Source organism: Calidris pugnax, unplaced genomic scaffold (genome assembly GCF_001431845.1).
Source record: "Calidris pugnax isolate Ruff unplaced genomic scaffold, ASM143184v1 scaffold44, whole genome shotgun sequence".
Taxonomy (NCBI): domain Eukaryota; kingdom Metazoa; phylum Chordata; class Aves; order Charadriiformes; family Scolopacidae; genus Calidris; species Calidris pugnax.
Genome location: NW_015094506.1, coordinates 8490401 through 8510004, shown reverse-complemented (window position 1 = coordinate 8510004; position 19604 = coordinate 8490401). Strand labels below are relative to the sequence as shown.

Genomic DNA, 19604 nt, shown 5'->3' with positions numbered 1-19604 from the left:
TCAAAAAACTGATTAGTATGCTGTCCCATTATTTATGTTAATTAGGATAATTTTGCAAAGAGATGAACCAGAGATTTTGGATGGATATTGAAAGTTTCCTTCATATTTCCCCAAACCAATCAAGGTTGTGCATTAACCATTTCAAAATTGTAGTTATTTAACATAAAAACCCCACCACAAATGTAGTAGAAACGATTTTGTTAAATAGCTTATTGCATCCTATACATAGACCACTATTCTACTAATGAATAAGAAGACCTAAAGTACATTTTGTCTGGCACAGAACTTTAAAGATTCCCATAAAACTTTAAAAGGCTATAAATAACTGTTCCTCAGAAAAACAGGCACATTTGTGTTTGCAGAATGTCAGAGGGGTTCTCAAGCATTTTATGCTACCTAGAAACTTTGAAACACAAGACTTCTGGCCTTGCACCAGTACTTCTCCACAGAAGTAACATTTGCATTTAAAGTGTGATAGTCCATCATTTAGTGTGCTGGAGAATTATTTACTTTCAATTATATACATTTATATATAAATACATACATACACACATGTGCATGTGTACATGTTTATATATGTAGCTGTTTTGAAAGTATTGGTTTGCATAAATTAACATCAAGTACTTTCCTAATCAAGTACATTAGTTACAAGCTCCTCAATGTTTGGAAAGAGTGAACAAAGAAAAAGCCATACAGAGAGTTTTCTAAACTCAACAATTATAGAAGCTATTTTTAATTACATAATACCTAATAAGTTGAGATCCCACAGCCTGCTGCTAGTACAGACTCACAATCTTAAAAGCTCTTCTGATTATCAAAATTGTTGGAGCCATTTAGAAAGCAACTACAGGAAGAGTGATGGGCATCATTATTAGTCAGCAATCTCTGAGAAATCAGAAAGGCCTGTAGCTCCAAGCACTCTTAACTCTTTTCAGTGATCTGAAATCTAGCACAGGGCTCTGAGGCAGCAAGGAAAAGGAACAGGAATTGTAGATCTGCAGTCGCAATCATAGAAAGGTTAGAGTTGGAAGGGACCTAAAAGATCATTGAGTTCCAACCCCCTATAGGCTGTGACACCTCCCACTAGGCCAGGTTGCAATATTTGAGAAAATGTTTTTGAGAGGTAATGTTTCATTCCTCTTGAAAACCTGCCTCTGCAGAGTGGCACACTTGGGAAATTAAGTTAACAACAAGAGAAGAGTCATCACAGAGTAACTTGACAAACAGAATCTGAAGGACAGGCCTCCTAAGAAAAAGGTATATTTTCATGCTGCAGGGCATGGGAAATTAAGCTGTCAAGCGAACACTGGAAAAAATCCATCCATTTGGCGTGTATCACCACACCATCAAGCTGTGGAGTTGCTATCTTGCTTTGCTGGAGTAGATGGGGAGGCTGCTAAGTGAGAGACTAACCTGCTCAAGGAGTCTGAATGCTGCATGTGGTCCATTTTAAAGTTCTTTAAGCAGAGACTAAGTTATACTGAGATTGTAGGTGCCTTAGTTGACTGAGGCCTCATGAGCACTTTGAGAGAAAAGTTCAATACAGAGGTTGCTATTACTCAGAGCTATAGGCTCAAACTACATATGTATAAAGCAGTTCTGACTTTGAAATTAAACATGTATAGCTGACACTCTGTGTATTGGAGCTGTACAGGGAAGGATTAGAAAGATACAGAGTAAGGATTTCCAGAAGTATGGAATGGCTAAATGGACTAAGATTCTTCAGTTTGCAAATGAGATGACTGAATGGAGATAGAAGTGTGCAAAATGAACCATAGCATAGAAAAGATAAAGAAAGAAGGAACTCAAGGATCAACTTGCTGATTGCTAGCAATGATGTGTAACTTTTCACTTAAAACCCTAGGGTTTTCTGAGGACTGCAGGGTAACAAAACTGATGACAATTTTTGAAAAAAGTTCATGGAAGATTCATGGAAATATCAGCGTTTAAGCCTGTCCCAGGCAAATTAGTAGGAATTAAATAATGCATGCTAGTAGCGGATACACAGATAAATACAACCAGAAAGAGTTAAAGTGAATGAATGTACAGGCACCTCATATCTCAAAAGCCTATTGGAGTTCTTTGAAACAGCTAGAAAGTATGTTGATGGTCTGCTTGATCTGCTTCTTTGTCTGGATTTCTAAAGTCTTTTGATGAAGCCACCCTTGAAAGGTTTTTATGAGAAAAACACCCTGTCATGGCATTAATCTATAAGAAGAGGTTCTTTCATGGTTAAACAGCTGGTTAAACCAAGAAACTGTGGGAGAAAATACAGTTTTCACAGTGGAAGAAGATTCTTAGTGAATTCTGAAGAGATACATGGGTGGACCTCTTCAGTTCAATATATTTATAAACTCCATCCACAAAACTTGATTATGATAATAACTCATTCAAGGTAAGAAAGACAAGAATCAGTTAAGAAGAATTTGCCACATTCCAGAAGTCCCTGAGCTGAAAATTATTAATGACTAGAAGAATGCCATGTAGATAGTTCCTAATATGCTTGTCCTGTCTGTGTAGCCTTCTGTGGCCATCTGTTTAAGGCCATTTTTATAGACAGCACAGTAGGTTAGGTAGAGCCTCTGATCTGTTTCAGTATGGCCATGTTCATGATCTTTCATTCCCACAGTACAAAACCTAGCTGGTTGCAGTGAAACGATTATGTAGCAGCCTTTACTATAAGTAAAGAATCACCTTTTCACACAGTATAGAATTATTAAATTGTGAAACTTGCCAATGATGTTGTAGAGGGTCCAAAGTACCTAGTCATTAAGTAATGGATGTCAGTCCATAGGTAGCTATTTTCTCTCTCTAGTATCTTTGATCTGATCCTGAACAGCAATCATTATATCCTAATGTAAACCAGGAATGCAATTTGTGAGAGACAGTATCAAAAGCTTCCACAAAAGCTCAAAATTTGGACAGCAATTGAGTTTAATAAACCATTTGGTAAACATGGATTTTACAAGACACAAAGACTGAATCATACATGTGAAAGATGGATGTATAAAAATAGAAGAAGCTCACAGTGCAGGATGAACTAATTGAGAAGAAATGTAAACCAGGCCACTTACATGTAACCCTCCTCCCAGGAGTTCAGCTATCTGTGATTCAAAGCCTACTTTCAGTTCAGAGCAGCTGTGCAAGCGTTCCCAGCTTTCTTCTGAGAAAAGTGCTAGGGTGTGAGCAGGAGCTGTGAGAGAGTGCACAGGCTGGAAGCACGTGAAATAAGAAAGGTAAAGTTGCAGATGTAAGTGAGGTTCTTGAGACGGGAAACTGGCACCTCAAGGATTCAAGGATAAGAACAATCCCATGAACAGGTATAAAATGCCAAGGAAAACAAAGGAAAAGAGAAGACAGCAACTCAGCAACATCATAGATCAGCCTGTTTCAGAAAGCAACAAAGGCCAGCCCTCCCCTACCTGAGTGATGACTACTTGCCCAGTAGACTTAATGACTCATTTGGTGGGGGTTGATTTAATGCCTAGTTCATTAGTCCTACGAGGTACTCAGTGTGTTAGAGGATAAATAACTTGCTTTGTGCTTTAAGCTGTTTATATCTTGCCTGAAGAATCTTTTTGGTAAAAGTTCCCTGAAGAGAGAGACTTCCCGAGGGGGAGGGTTACGTAAGTAATCCAGAATAACAGACAAGAATAATATGATTAGTCATGTGGAAGAGCATTTATACTTTAAAGCACAGGTGCACACTTTAGATGGGTTAGGGGATTTCAGAACATAGTGGACTTTTTTCCAGCAGATGATATATATTTCGGAAAAGTTCAGCGTAGTTACAGCATTATATAAATAGTATCCGAACCTGGGTACAGAATCTGACCTCTCTAATGATCATGATATCTGAACCTGGGTATCCGACGTCTCTAACGAGCCAAGAAACTGGGAGATAAACGCAGAAGTGCTGGGACAGCCAATACTGGGAGAAGGCATCCTGAATACTTAGAATCTCAGGGTAAGGAAATTAGAATGATGCTTCCCAGAAGAACATACCTGAGAAAATAATGAAGAAAATAGACCTGGGAAAATTCTTGATCTGAATGACAAATTAATTAGTCAAACAGAATTTAAAATTCAAAGTCCAGCTTGTTGAAAAAGACTGAGAATGCTGGTGGCAGCTTGTAAGAAACAGAAATGAATAACTTAAAATTACTTTAAGAAAATGCCGCTTGACAGTGCTTGAAGAAACACACACAATGTACATGTACATAAAAGTCCAAAAGAAACTAGCATGTAAGTTAGAACAGACATTACCTTGCTGGAATAATTTGCAATAAACTGCTGCATATTAAATTTGTTTCTTAATGCCAATGAGGCAGCTGGAGGACCAGAAAAGCTGAGGGAAGATGACATTTACCACGAGTGTCTCAGACTTTCTCCCTTTCTCATACACTTAGTATTCTCCTTGCCATTTTTTTTGAAAATGCCTTGCCTAGATAGTAACTTCCAAGGATGGTAAAACAATGTTGGAAACGGAGTAAGAACCGTTCTTTTTAGGAAGATTAGAAGATTCAAAGCTCTGATCATGGGAGTAAGGGGTAACTCACAATGGTTACCTTTAATCATACAACCATTTAGGTTTGAAAAGATCTTTAAGATCATTAAGTCCAAACCTAACATCACCAAGTCCACCACTAAACTATATCCTTAAGCACCTCATCTACACATCTTCTAGATACCACCAGTGATGGTGACTCAACCACTTCCCTGGGCAGCCTGTTCCAATGTTTGACAACCCTTTCAGTGGAGAAATTTTTCCCAATATCCAATCTGAACCTCCCCTGGCACAACTTGAGGCCATTTCCTCTTGTCCTATCACGCGCTACTTGGGAAAAGAGACAGACACTCCCCTCGCTACAACCTTCTTTCAGTTGCAGAGAGCAATAAGGTCTCCCCTCAGCCTCCTTTTCTCCAGACTAAACAACCCTAGTTCCCTCAGCTGCTCCTTATAAGACATGTTCTCCAAACACCTCACCAGTTTTGTTGCTCTTCTTTGGATGCACTCCAGCATCTCAATGTCCCTCCTGTAGTGAGGGGCCCAAAACTAGACAGAGTACTTGAGGTTTGGCCTCACCAGTGCCAAGTACAGGAGGGACCATCACTTCCCTAGTCCTGCTGGCCACACTATTGCTGATACAAGCCAGGATGCTGTTGGCCACCTTGGCCACCTTGTCACACTGCTGGCTCATATTCAGCTGGCTGTTGACCAACACCCCAAGGTCCTTTTCCACCCAGCAGCTTTCCAGCTACTCTTACCCAAGCTTGTAATGCTGCATGGAGTTGTCGTGACCCTGGTGCAGCACTTGGCCTTGCTGAACTTCACACCACTGGCCTCAAACCATTAATCCAGCCTGTCCAGGTCCCTCTGTAGAGCCTTCCTACTCTCAAGCAGATCAACACACATACTAAAGCTAATCTTAGTATCTATTTATGTCAGTGGGAGAGAAAAATAAACAATCCAGATAATTAACCATAATTTAACAAGTCTGAATCATCCTCTAGATGATCCTTTCTTTCACCATCCTTTATAGTTCATAAAGGGAATTTAGGGATGCCAGCTTCATTCAGCTGCAGGGAGACTTTCAGAATATCCTTTCTTATTTCTGTCTTTCAAAAAAAATTGAACTGTTTGCTTTCATAACTTAATTGAATAGATTTGTGCCTTGAAGTAGAAGAAATGTATCTTGGTCAGTATCACCCATGGAAATTCAGAGCCATGTGATAAGTACAAATCACATTAGTATATTGAGAAGCATTATGATAAAGGATTACCTTATTGCTAGTTTAGATCTAGGAAAAAAAAATCTAAAACTTCACAAACTTCATCCACAGACATGTAAGTTGATGATCACAGAAATGTAGAAAGGTAATAAAAATTTTCATTTTTTAAGATGTAAAGAAGGCTTGTGAAAAATTAAATGTCCTCTTCTGTTCGCTGTCCTTTTAGCTATGCTAGTTTACCTAATGGAAGATAGTATCTATATTCAAATCTGTTTCTACCCCTCCAGAAGCCATGGATGATTTGATTTCCCAACACCTTTATGAAAAGAAACACCAAATAGAACTAAGGGATTCCTTGCACCAAAGCAGGAATGGCTTTTATGTCGAATTCAATGGCTGCAATTGTTTAAACTGATGACTAAAATGAAAAAGTTATCATATCTGTAGCCCTTCATGCATTTTTATTGCATATTTGCTATAAGTGCAAATGAAACTTCTTGCTCCATCTACAACTTAAGCAACAAGAATCACCAAACTGAGGGTACTCTGATTTCTTTTCAGGATGTTGAGTCCGGTTTTTTTCTCTCATTTTTCAAGTGCCTGGATTCTGACCCACTCAAGTCAGGAATCCTATTCCAGAGGTAGTGGCTTTGACCTTTATGCATTCCTTTATGTAAAACTTTCTGTAATAAGCTCTTGTTTGCCTTTGCCTGAATAGGAAGTGAGACCTTTGAAATCTATTTCAGACAGCAGCCTGCTCGTCAGAGATAAGTATCTTGTTCTGCCAGACTACACAATTCTTCGAACCAATTTCTTGTCCATTTCTGAAAGATTCCCCTCAATTGAAACAGAAAAAGAACAGTAAATACTTTTCTAAGCTACAGATTTACTCAGTGAACATTATTTCATTACACTTAGCTACTACCAATTGGTGGGAATTAAATATATACTGACTGGACTAAAATAGAAATTCTGAAAATGTAGAACTTTTTTATTTACTATGATCTTGAAAAAAATAATTCAATATTATATCAGCTGGGAGAAATATTTATCTCTATAGGTATCTATGTCTATACAAGTATTTGAACAACTGTTTAACAGCTTCCTTCTGCAACTCATGGCAAAAGAGAGTGTTTTCCTGAGAAGTACAGACCTTAAAGGGGAAGATGATGTAAACTGTAAAGTTAGAGGAATGTATACTGGTCTGGTTTATACTATTTTTACATAAGTTTATTCCTGTTAACTTCAGTGCAGGTACTTCCCTTTTCATAAGTTTAAGCAACTCTAGTATCAAACCACAAACCTTTAATGAGGTTTTAATGATCCACTTGGGGGAGCTAAAGGGTAATTTGTTTCCGAATTGATTATGGCAAAATCTTTGGGATGCAAAATTAAGTTACAGAAGACATGTGAGCAGAGACTTCCACTTTTTTCAACTCAGTGCTGGTTGCTAATTTATATTACCTTCTGGAGGAAAGGCTCCCCAGTTCTTATTAAGATTCCAGCAACTTATAGAAAAAAGACTCACAGTTATTAATAGCTTAACAGACATCTATGATAGCATCAAACATATCCTTACTTCAATTATACACCTACAACATGCATTGAAGGCAACACACATAAGATGAAAGGCACAGTTTGATTCTTACTCTACATTATTGTGCTAGTTAACATTACCTGTAATGTGATAGCAAGAAAAGAAATTCTAACATGCAATGGTTTTATCTTTCAGTTAATATGAAATACCTGCTTTTTTTTTTCTTTTCTTTAGATGCTCATCTTGAGCTATACCTCGCGTACCAGTTACTATGTTGAAACACAGCTTCACACCATCATTATGTTCTCCATTTCTCCAGCCGGGGACACACCAGGAACTGTTTCCCAGTATAAAGCTGCATCAGCTGCTTTATCTTATGCTTGATTGCCCGTGGTTCCTGGTAGCCCTTTGTTCTGGAAGTTAAGCTCTAATTAGAGGCAGTATTTCATCTGCCTCTGGTCTACGAAGAACCAATAAAATATGACATTGGGTTTTCCTCTGTGTAGGGATTGTCCTAAAGTTCAGATAAACTTGCAATACAGTTGATTTCAAAAGCCATAGTAGATCCAAAGTTATAATCATCTATCCTTTATAAAAGGAAACAACTCAGTTTCAGACACATAACTTACATGAAAATTCCACTGGCAAAGCTGTACTGTCAATGTTTTCAATGTAACAGTACAAAATTAATCACATTCCAAATTACTCTGCAGTGCAGTCCAAACTAAAGCTTATGGTTGCCCATATGTGGGCATCTGATTTAACTGACTCATGTAAATAAAGTTGCAAGCAAAAGTGATAATTTAATAAAATGTATTGTTCTTTAGCATAACTCATTAACTATATATAAGGTTTCCCTATTTTATATTTAATTTAGCCAGAGCATGTGGAAAAAGAAAAATGTAAGTATCTTTACAAGAAGTACTGTTGTGAAGCACTTTAAAAGCAAAGACTTATTCTTTGTACCTATAAACTACCAAAATATATTTTTAAATGTCATTCAGCATCCTGAAGCAGTGACACAATCATGCTGATTAAATACCATGCTAAAGACAATGGCAAAGCAAATGAAAGCAAAGGGTACAGTCAACCCAGGTATAGGCATGAAAGCTGTAATCATTAACAGTACTTGATGACTGTATTTGTAGTGCAATTTGCTTTTGTGCTTTCTCTTTGATATGTAAGAGCAAGTACTATAATGTATTTAGGAGAAACTACTGCTATAAATTGCTCAACTTACATTAATTAATTCAATCTCCCAGATTTTTTTCACAAGGTCCATCGATGTATAGCCATTAATTAGAAAGGATTTGGTATAGTCACCCAGTTCTATGGAATCCAGCCATTCAGCTACAGAGGTGGGGTTGTAGCCATCGTGACCGATCTGCTTCATCTGAAAAACAAGAGTGAGTAAAAATTACTAATAATATTAATTTAATATTTTTCAGAACAGCAGTTATTTGTATTATTTTCTTTGGATCAGAGTTATCTTATTCTTTGATCAACATTCTTTTAATGATTAGCACAACATGAAAAAGTTTTGTGAGCAAAAGCACTAGAAATCTTAGTTTTCAATGGATCTTTTTCTTATGTCTGTTTGCTTTTTAAATCAGGGTATACTAATTGAGCTCATGCAGCATGAGTTCAATTCTTACTAGACATCAGAGAATCTGTAAGTGAGGGAAGGCAAAAGAGTGAGAAAGAGACATTATTAATATCCTGAGTGTACAGAAATGTTAGATTTGCACCTAAGATTTCATAGAAGGGGAAGAAATTAGACTGAGGAATAGATCTTTTCGTATCAAACTGCAAGTGAAACATACTGCCTTGGTTATATTATTCTTAATATATCTCTCCTAGTAGGTTATCTGGTATTTTATAATGGCTGAAGCTGCACTATATTTTTCTGTCCCTAGTGGAGGCTTAAAAAAGTCTCTTTCCTCTACCTCGTCACATTTTTCAAGGAACTCCTGCAAAGTTAATATATTTTAGTTTCCTCTCTGTCTGTAAAGTTGCTTAAGATTGGACAATTGAACCAAATATTATTGGAACAGAATTGACAATAGAATGACGTACACAGAAGCACATCATCTGCATTCATATAGCAACACAGGCACAGAAAGCACATCTACATACATCTTGTTTTCATAACAAACTAAAAAACACCACTGGCAACTTATTTTTCTGAATTTCGTTAAGCTACTAAGAAGTAAAGAGCTGCAATTTCTCTTTCACAATTACCTCTCAGTGACACAAGTGAAAATTTTCAAGCTAGCCATTATAGATAAAAATGTATAAAGCCTCTACCTGTGCAGATTGATACACCACACTGTTTTTATGAATTTTAAAGTAATTTGCAATTGTGGCAGAAGTAGATGTATAATGAAGTAGAAAAAAATATACAATAGCCTCAATTTTCAAAAGTATTACACACATATCATCTTTCTATAGAAGTGTAGCCATTGCTAACTTAATACACCAAACTGGTAAACTCTTATGAAGATTTAGAGGTTTAGAAACCTTGTGTTTTGCATAGGATCTCCCAACTGTGCAAGAGTGACACTGCGCATGGTGAAAGCCAGTCTCCCATTTCTGCCTGCTTATGTACATTCTTACTTTCTGAGAAACAAGGAAAGTGTGACAGAAACATAATGCTTTGAGCTTGCTTGAAGTGAGTGGCAAAGTAATTTAAGGAGAGAATTCTGATCTTAATATCTTGCCAGAACCAATTTATTTTTCACAGTTTATTTTGAAACACAATTTGAATTCAAAGCAGAGAAAAAAATTAAAGTCTGCATTTGAAAGCTGCAGTAGCGTTCGTTGATCTGTCTGTTCAAATGCAGAAAGCCAGCATGTCATGATGTTGATCTTGGTTTCCTGCAGTATCGGAGAGGAGTGATGCAGGAACACTGTATCGTTGGTATGACAGTTTACTCTTTGGTCTTTTGCTGCAAATGTTGGATATAAAATATTAATGGAAATATTTAAATGATGTAGTGAAATAATTACCTTAAATCATAAAAGAGAGGCACAAAAAATCACATAAATAACAACAGGAATTGTAGCCTTTCAGGTAACTTCTGTAACAAAGGAGCCATATTAGAAAGTGAGAATTCAGTTTTGTTGATCTTGACATTTTAGAATTTAGTTTCATCTTAATTTAGAATGAAATTCTTAGATGTGAAATGCATGGCAAATTCTTCTTTCATTGTCGTTCAAACTTACTTCAAATCCCAGACTGACAGTAGCCTGTCCAGCAGACCGCAAAAGTCTTGGAGGACCCCGGTAGCTCTAACTCCTGGGAAGCTTATTTCAAGAGCTGATTTGAAATGAAGTATGCTTAAACAACTGACACGTGAAAAGATAGGACCAGATAAACTGAAGAAGAAAAATATAATACAGAGAAGACATCAAGAAGATGTACAGGGCCCACAGGGAACGCATTACTTTTGAAAGATATAAGGCATTTTTGTTTTCTTTCTGTAGCAAAGAAGCACCTTCAAAACAATTTTCAACTTACCCATATGGGGCATGTTATGCAAATTATTTTTGTTTATTACTATTTGATCTTTATGTTTAACAACACCTGATTTTAACATGATTTTTTTTTGGACCTGCTGATCAAGAAATCTCATGCATTCTGGTCCACAGTTCTGGTAACCCATCAGTCTCTATAAAAAGCAAACACAGCACGGAATGTTTCTGAATTCTCAATTCCCACAGGAGATTTCCGTCAGAAGGGTTGTTAAATTAGATATCACTCTACTACAGTGTGTTGCAAAGGGCTGCAGGCAAGCAAACGCAGGCAAACAATCCAATAAGCAAAAGATCAGGAACAACTGAAATGTATGTGACAATTTTATTCTTTGGATTTGCTGCCAATAGTCAAAATTGTCACTGGGTCACTCAATAGCCTGCACGAAAATATACTGCCCAGTTGTTGTGCAGCAGCAGGCTCTGAAAACATCTTCCCTCTCCTTGCCCCAGAAATTTGGGGCGTGCGTTCAAGGCTATGTCAGGGATGGTGCAGCTGCGTAGCCCTGGATCAGACCTGTGTGAACTAGTGCAGTGAGAAGTCTGGTTGAGGCCACTCCACCTTCTGCAGGAGCTGCATGTGAGTTCAGGTCCATGTCCCTGACACTCGCCTGAGCGATGCTGCCTGTGCCCAGCCATGCACCTTGCTGATCCTCGCCCACCAACTCGCCCTCCGGAATCGACCTTATCCCATTCTTGTCCCTGTGGATTTGCCCTGCAATGTGACTGCTTGCAGTCACTGCCACAGTCCCTGCCCCACTCGTCTTGGGTGGGTGCTCACTGCCTGTCCCACTGTCACCCCTCTCCTCCCAGCCCACCTGCCCTAGCAGGGCAGCCCTCTCTGGCTGCTCCTATTGCAATAAATTAATCTCAGAACTAGAATATTTGCCGACAGGTTCAGCACAAAAGCAGTATTTTGTTTTGTCATGAACCAAGAACCAATCTCTTATCCAAAACAGATTTTCTAAAATGTGTCTAATATGTGAAAATTAATAAACTTTCAGTATCCATCCTCTTGTATGGAAAGTTTTGTTCTGTCTGTTAATAATATCAACTAGCTTATTAGCTGTCATTCACTGCTGGCTGAATGTTTTCCTTTCAAATATTTATTGACAGACAGATTGGTTGTCTAGGTGTGACAGTACTTTTACTAGTATCTGCTTTTCATATAAAATGCTATGGAGTTTTTAAATTAAAAAAAACCCAACTCTGAAATATCTGTCTGGAGCCCCTTTACTTTAGTAGAGCTCCAGTTTAGTTGCATCTTATCCCAGTCCTCATTAATAGGTCATGGCTTTTGAACTGTTAGTATTTTTTTCATACTGCACCACGATCTTAGACTCTGCTCACAGATCATTTACACCCTGTAGGCTCCCTTGCTGATGCTAGTTGCTGATTGATTATTTTTTTTCTGAAAGAAAAAATCCTCCTATCTACTGACTGCATTTCCATGTATAATATTTCAATCATTTTGCACCAGCTACAACACATGCACCAGTGGTGTCAAACATCTGAGCAGCTATATGCATACTGTTTGACTCAGAGCAGTATAAAATCTCTAAGCTTCAACTCATGACAGCCTTTCAAATATTAACTGCTCATAAATAGGGGCAGTATTGTTCTTCTGCAGACACTGTTACTAGTGCATTTGGTTGTTATCTTTGAAGAACAGTATCAGTGTGAGCTGTTTCATTGCAGATGATTTTAGCATGCCAACTATGGAGAAGGCTAGGAATGAAGCCCATGGGATTTAGAGAAAAATAACTGTTTAAGAAAATACGATAGAAACAAAGCATGGAAGAAGACACAAAGCATAGGAGATTCCTCTCCTAGGTCCTATTGATCTATCACTAGTATTGCTTCCTTTGAAATGAATAGAAAGCAGAAGCCAGAAAGAGCTATTTCTCATAAGAAGATAGTAATGTCAAGTAGCATCCTAATGGGTTGAGAAATCCTTTACAAGAAGGTGCCTGTACATCAGTCTCTTTACAGCTGCATCACTGCTATATCTATATAGTTTTTTACATTAGGGTAGAAGGTACTTGAGATTTTGTCTCTGAAAGCTAGCCAAACAAATACAAATGGAGCTTCAAAGTAATCACACATGCACCAGAAGCATCAAGGTGAATTCAGTAACATGGACTATTACCAGTTTTCTCTGATCTTCTCAGAAAGCTGGGAAACTAATGCTATTTTCCCCACAGGCAATATCACTATCTGGTGGATCTCAACATTGCGTGTATTAAAATCAAGCTTTTTATCTGCAGTGTAAGGAGAAAGAGATGACTTGACTTTTACAGCTTTTAAAATGATGGCTATGATTACAGTGAATTTAAGCTTTGTTGGTTTGCAAGAAAAATCTCTTTAGCAAGCCCAGAATGCTTTCTTTTAAACTGCTGGAGTAGCTGAGAGACGTTAAGAGGCACTTTTGGGAACTTGTATCAAAGTACCAACTACCAATCTGGATGATTGTAATCGGGGAGGTATCAGTTCTTTTTTTCCTGTCTTGGTGAGTTATCTGTTATATATTATGTACTTTACAAATGTGATCAGTTTGACTCATGTTGTTGGAAGAAGAGACCATTCCTCCTCTGGATCAGTGAAAGAAAAGGCTCAGGAGAATGATACTTCCCCTGGCTGGCCCAGGGGCACCGGGGGGAGCTGCTGCCTGCAGTGCCTGCAGAGAAATGGAGCCTTTGGTCAGGGGCAGAGAGGGAGCTCTCATGGGCACAGCTCCCTGAGGACCTGAGAAGACTTTGCATTTGCTGCTGTTGAGAAAGCCACTGAGTGAAACCAGAACTAACTAGATCTAACCAGTTCTAACTAGAACCCCAAGGAAATGATGTTGTTCATCAACCTGTGCTGTAAGAAAGTTGAAAGCTTCCTGATAGCGGTATAACCTGGTGTCAGTATGAGGAGAGTGCTGACCTCATTACTGCTGTGAGGAGTCCAGAGGTGTCTAATTATGCTTCTGTGCCATGACCAGTGGGCCAGCTGCAGAAGCAATGAGACATGAAAAAGGAGGCAGGGCCAGTCCTGAGAAAGAAACACTGCTCCCATGGATAGGCATTGTTATGTATCTCATTCTTGCAGACCCTTTCTAGGTGTTCAAGTTGCAACAGACTGTGGTGACTGCTGGAACCTCTTCTGTTCTTCCCACAACTGCAAGTGCTGCTCCTGCCTGTTTTCTTAGGCTACACTGGCCAGCTTCTGTCATTGCTAGTCTACTGCGCGCAGTGCCAGCCCTCAGGAAAATGTTTGTGTTGCTATGACTTTTAGTTGTTGGGTTTTTTTAATGCTGGATGTCTTCCCAGCAAGTGTGTTCTCCAGGGGTCTCTGGAGACCTTTGAACCTCTGCATATGAGACAGCTACAGAGAGCTTGGCCATGCCATGCTGTTCGGGCAGAGATCATTTGTGAGACTAAAGAGGTACAGCTGGGGATGCTGTGGGGCACAATGCCTTGAATACAATGTACTAACAGCCCATCATAAGACTGAAAGGGGAGAGTCATTCTCTGAATGGAGTGTTTCGACCAAAGGCAGAGGCACAGGGGAGATGAATCACTTCTCTTGATGAAAAGTGGGAGGGGATGGGACAAAAGCTCTTATCACGATGGAGGAGGGGGAGGAGGACATAGAGAAGGGTTTCTTGGTGAGAAGGAACATAGAAAAGTACCCTCTGACCTAGTTAGCCCTGACTCTCCAGTTGTCTTAAAATCTTCCTCCTCCTCCCTCCCAAAGTCATGGCAGTTGCTCACATAGGCCTTGTTAGCTGTTCATTCCTCCCACCTGAACATTTTCTAGCAGCCACTTCTCTATAGTGAAATGGGCTGCGTAGTTTCCAGATGGCACTGGAGACAGAATTTAACAGCCACACACCAGTGGGCAGGCAAAGGCAGAATAAACATATCCATCAGCCCGGTGCTATTGAGGAGGGAACGGATGAAGCAAGTAAGCCTCAGAGGCCATAAAGAAATCTCTGTTCCCTTTGTGTGGAGGTGGGAGTGGATATAGAAATCTGTTGACACAAGGAGAGACACATCAATTTCTTTGTAATCTTATTTGAAACACTGCAAAAGACATTCAGCGTTAATCGCATTTTCCTTGTCTTACTCTAGTCAAGGAGTTGGTTGGTCTTCCCTTCATCTGGGAGGGTGCAGCAGCCTGGACCCTTGATCCTTGATGCTCTGAGCAGATTCAAAGAGAAGAGAGTGCTTACAGGTATTGAAGAAACTGGTCTTTGCTTTTTCAGTGTGTTAAAAAGTTTAAAAGACTTAACCGTGTCCTTGCAGGGGCGGTGCAGAACACAGCCCAGCCCTATAGTTTGGGAAACATTGGAAATATTTGTGTCCAGTCTGTCATGCAGCCTGCTATCTTCCATGTAGATGGCTGAAGCCGTCGCCTACTTTCACACAGTATGTGTGAAACTGGGCACTTGCTCCGTTTCTGCATACGTATGGTCTCATGACCTGGTGATGCAGACGGTGGTTAGCATTTCCCATAGGGCAGACACTATCCAGATGCTGCTAACACTATTGATGCCCGTAGAGAAAATGTTAGTGTTCCCTCTGTATCCAGTGCTGAATTATGGACCATATGGGTATCAGAAGTCCTTTTGGTGACCTGAAAACATGTTCATAAATATGCCTCAATGAGTAAAGGTGTGGGACAACTGAGTGGTATTCTTTGTGGTTTGTAGGTGCCTGAGGACAGGTTGCAGATGGGAATGTGGATCCCATCAGGAGCCCTTATGGAGCTCATGAACACGAGGGTATGCCCCATGAAGACCAGGGGCAAAACAGCTACACCAGCAAAGACACTCGGAAAACAACTGTCCATGTCTTCTTTCTTGGACAAAGGATGTAAAGAAAGTCCAAGTCAGCTCAGTCGGGTTGTCATCCTAGTCTCGTTGCTATGGAAAGAGAATAGCGCTTCCTCTCATATAGCTTATTTCCTTGCCTGCTGACTATTCTCAGAGTAGGCAGCAGGCAATACAGAGTCAACCACAAATAAGAAAGTATAAAAGAAGCAGGAAGAAAAGACTTACTGCATGGGCAATGGTGGCAGGACCTACTACTGTAATCTACATGATACAGGTAAGTGACAGCATGTCACGCCTAGAGTGGCTCATAGACAGGCAGATAGGATCAGTTAAGAAGGAAAACGGTTGTGCAACATCACTCGTCACACAGTCTTAAAGCACACACACAGAGGGGACATTTGGTCTATGGGACCAGTGTAAAAACAGTCCGAATTAAACACCCTGAACTATAACATGGATGTATCCAACTGCCATGTTTTACCGATCCGCTCCTTTTGTGCTGCTTTACTTAAATAATGTAGACTACACATTAGTGTTTCAGAGTTGAACAATTCCTGTGTTATGCTGGATTCTAAGACATATTCTGTCCTTATGGTTAAAGGTCTTATAAGCAGTGTAACGAGGAAGTGAGTGGCCTCCTTCCAAACCAGGAAAGTAATTATCAGAGGCATTAAAAGGAAGAAAAACAGGAGAGTAGAATGCACTTCCTTTGAATTCTGGTTTTCATCTCTTCCAGCAGACCAGAACCAAGGAGTTGTAGCCAGAAAGGGTCACAAATGTTATGATATCAGTTTGCAGCATCTCCTAGTTTGAACACTGTCTTTAGGAATGGAAGTTGGAATGATCTAATTTTTAGCAGTACTGAACGGGAGAGAATTAAACACCAGGATTCAAACCAGTTTGCTAAGCTCTGGGATGTCTAAGCCAATAGCAATATAGCAATAGCAAACATATGATATGGTCTTTCTCTGTTATACATACACAGCATAGTTAATGTGCACACGCACAGTAGTTCTGTTTTCCTAAATGCCAGACTTACTGTGCTTGTACAAAAGAGTGTTACATATGAGTAATAGATCCAGCACTTTTTGGAAGCACAGCTTTCCTGCTCATATAACACTGCTCACAGAGAGCATGTGCTCATATCCTACTCCGTGTCTGGTTCTGCAAAGCACCCAGGAAAGAGGCTGGCTGCCTGCACACAACTGCTACAAGATTCCCAAATTTGCTTTATGCTGAGACCTGTCTGTGCAGGAAGGAACAAGCTGTGTACTTTAAGAATAGCTCTGAAGCCAAGAGAAAGCTGCTTTCAGCTAACATCTTTCTCCCATCTGTCAAATGAGAGAATGTGTTCCCATTATGTGCTGGGAGAAGGAGCCATACACTGAGCATCCCACACAAAACTGATCCTTTTTCTTATCTAAGTTCTCAGATAAGCTGGGATAATTCTTATTTTAAAAAAAATTTAGCTTTTGAGAAACTCATTGAGAAGTCACTTGCACAGAGGTTTGGGATGCCAAAAAAACTTGACAATGTTCCTTAGGATTCCTATGTCACTTAAATGTGGCTAAAATGTTAGGTCATAACTGCTATTACTTTTTCAGTCAATTACACATATCCTGCACACAATTCCTTTCTCAATATTTTTTTCCTCAAGTCCTTGTACTTGCAACGTTAGTATCTTTTTTTGACATTGTCTCTAGTCTCGACACATCAGAACTACCTTTTAATAAAATATATAAAATCCTTCTCCAAATATTTATTGATTTCATTCTTTTCACACAAAAGATCTTAAATGCAGTATCAAACTCTGCTAAGAAATTTGCTGTAAGACTGATGTCATGTATAAAATATTTCCATTTCAAGAATTAACTTTACAAATTATATTTCTACTGGAGTGTCTCAACCTTATCTAATAATAATAAGCCATAAAGTGGTCTAGTTAATATTAATGTGAAACTTGAATAACTTAAATTACATTAGTGTGGGAGAAGAATTTGGACTATTAGCTCTAATCCAACAAAAATAAAGGGTATTTTGAAAAGCAGAAATCTAACGGAAAGATTCCAACTCTGTCTGTCTCTTACAAACATACCAGTTTACCCTCTTAAGAAATGTTCTCCTCAAATACAGAATCATCAGGGAAAAATATTTTGATAAATCTGGGTAAACATACCTTTTCATACTGGTTAAACACTGCATAAGAAACTACAATGATTAGCTCATCTACATTTTGACAGGTATGTGAAATTTTTTTTCCTATCTAAAACTACTTCAAGCTCTGGAAAGTGGTTCCTTAAAGACGCTACTGGTGTTCGAAATACAGAAATTCATGTTTCTTAAGGAAGCCTGCGATTATGAGTGAAAAAAGACAGTCTTTCTTTTCACCACTAAATGCTTGTTGCATTTTCAGGCTGCAGAGATGAATACTGATGAGATTAACAAAAAGAGCTTTTAAAAAAGAGCATTTTAAAACCTTGACAATAGATACATCGCCTAATTTTTACCCTGTAAGCTTATTCAATACTGCCTAAGTATTTGTTCTAAGGAAGTGTTGTTGCGTAGATGTTTTTTAAAGTACTAAACTTCCACCTCAAAATAGGAGTTTAAAAGTATCACAAGACAGGAAACATTAATAGTAAAACTAAAAATAACATCATCAGCAATGTTATTAAGTACTAAAACACAAGGAGTCATCAAGTTTTAAATTAAATGAGGCACAGAAAAGAGGTACATATTCAAAACAAACAACTGATAAGAATTTTTATCTAATGAGATTCAAATTAGTGAGACTCCAATTATGGTTTGAGATCTTAAAATATTTAGACGGTATGCACTATTTTGAATGCATGATGACAGAGCTGAACTTATCAACAAACAAATAGATATACTGAAATGTTAAATGGTTCCTTGCAGGATGTAAAAGGTTTTTAGATTTTCAGCAAGCAGTTGTGAATACAGCAAGGATGGGTTACATTATATAAAACCTACCATGATCCCAATTTGTGGGCCCCATAACTATTCTGACAGCACTGTCTTCAAAAGAAGGGTTTTAAATAGGAATTATGTATGTTTACTATGCAAGGTCTCTTGTGTTGCTGAGCCATTTAAGGGAAGAAATGTGATGCTTAGCTTCAGCTTTTGACTGCCTTTGGTTTGATGCATTCTTGCATCAAAGACACGTTAAGGACTTGCTCCTTAAACACTTTTTCCTAGCTCAACAGGAAGCCGCTAAAGACTACATCAGTGTTATTCAGCCCATGCTTCAAGCCGTTCTGTGTTACTTTATTATCTTTGGTTCAGAAGATGTTGATTCTTCCACTAACTGAAAAACCAGCTTGTTCTCAACTGGTTTCAAGAGTATCTCTAGATCTTAGTTATGCTCTTCTTTTTCATAGTAAGTACGTTTTAAAAAGGCCTCAGTTGGAGTTTTATGACAGAACCTTGCTCTCAGCATTAGTATACTCTCCAAAAGCAGATGTTATTAATAAGGTTTTCATAAACACCAGTTACTGAGTGCAAATAGCACTAAAATTATGATATAGTAAAAATTCATTCATTAATTTTGATCAATTTAAACAATACAAAAAAGCTGGTCTCTCTAAGAAGTATGAAAAACAGAAAAAATATTTCATCAACTAAGAGCAGGGATTAAGATTACAAAACTTTGTTTGAATTATAGCCTTGCTGGAAAAGTCATAAATTCACAGTTAAACCCAAAACACCTATTCAGCATGTAATTCATCACATGCTACTTTTATGTACACTACTAGTTGTACCATTTTTCTCTCTTGTCTAAATGGTATGTAGAATATCATTGTCCTTAATAATCTTTGGTGTTTCAGTGCACAGATATATTGTAGTACGTAGGGACTGGCTAGCACATCCAGATACAGAAATTGTTCACAACTACTTATTTTTCACAAAATAAATCCTTGTTCTCTTTTACAAGTGACTCAGAAGAACTTATCTAGTAAT

At 38.5% G+C, this 19604-nt stretch overlaps 1 protein-coding gene across 4 annotated transcripts in view; it reads right to left on the bottom strand.

Annotated features, from left to right (window-relative positions):
* ANKS1B (ankyrin repeat and sterile alpha motif domain containing 1B) overlaps window positions 1-19604 on the bottom strand; it is a 455905-nt gene that overhangs the window by 150364 nt on the left and 285937 nt on the right. For all 4 annotated transcript variants that reach the window (XM_014963686.1, XM_014963681.1, XM_014963682.1 and 1 more), the window contains one exon: window positions 8511-8663. In XM_014963686.1, coding sequence (XP_014819172.1) covers window positions 8511-8663 — 153 coding nt within the window. The remainder of the gene's footprint in view (window positions 1-8510; window positions 8664-19604) is intronic.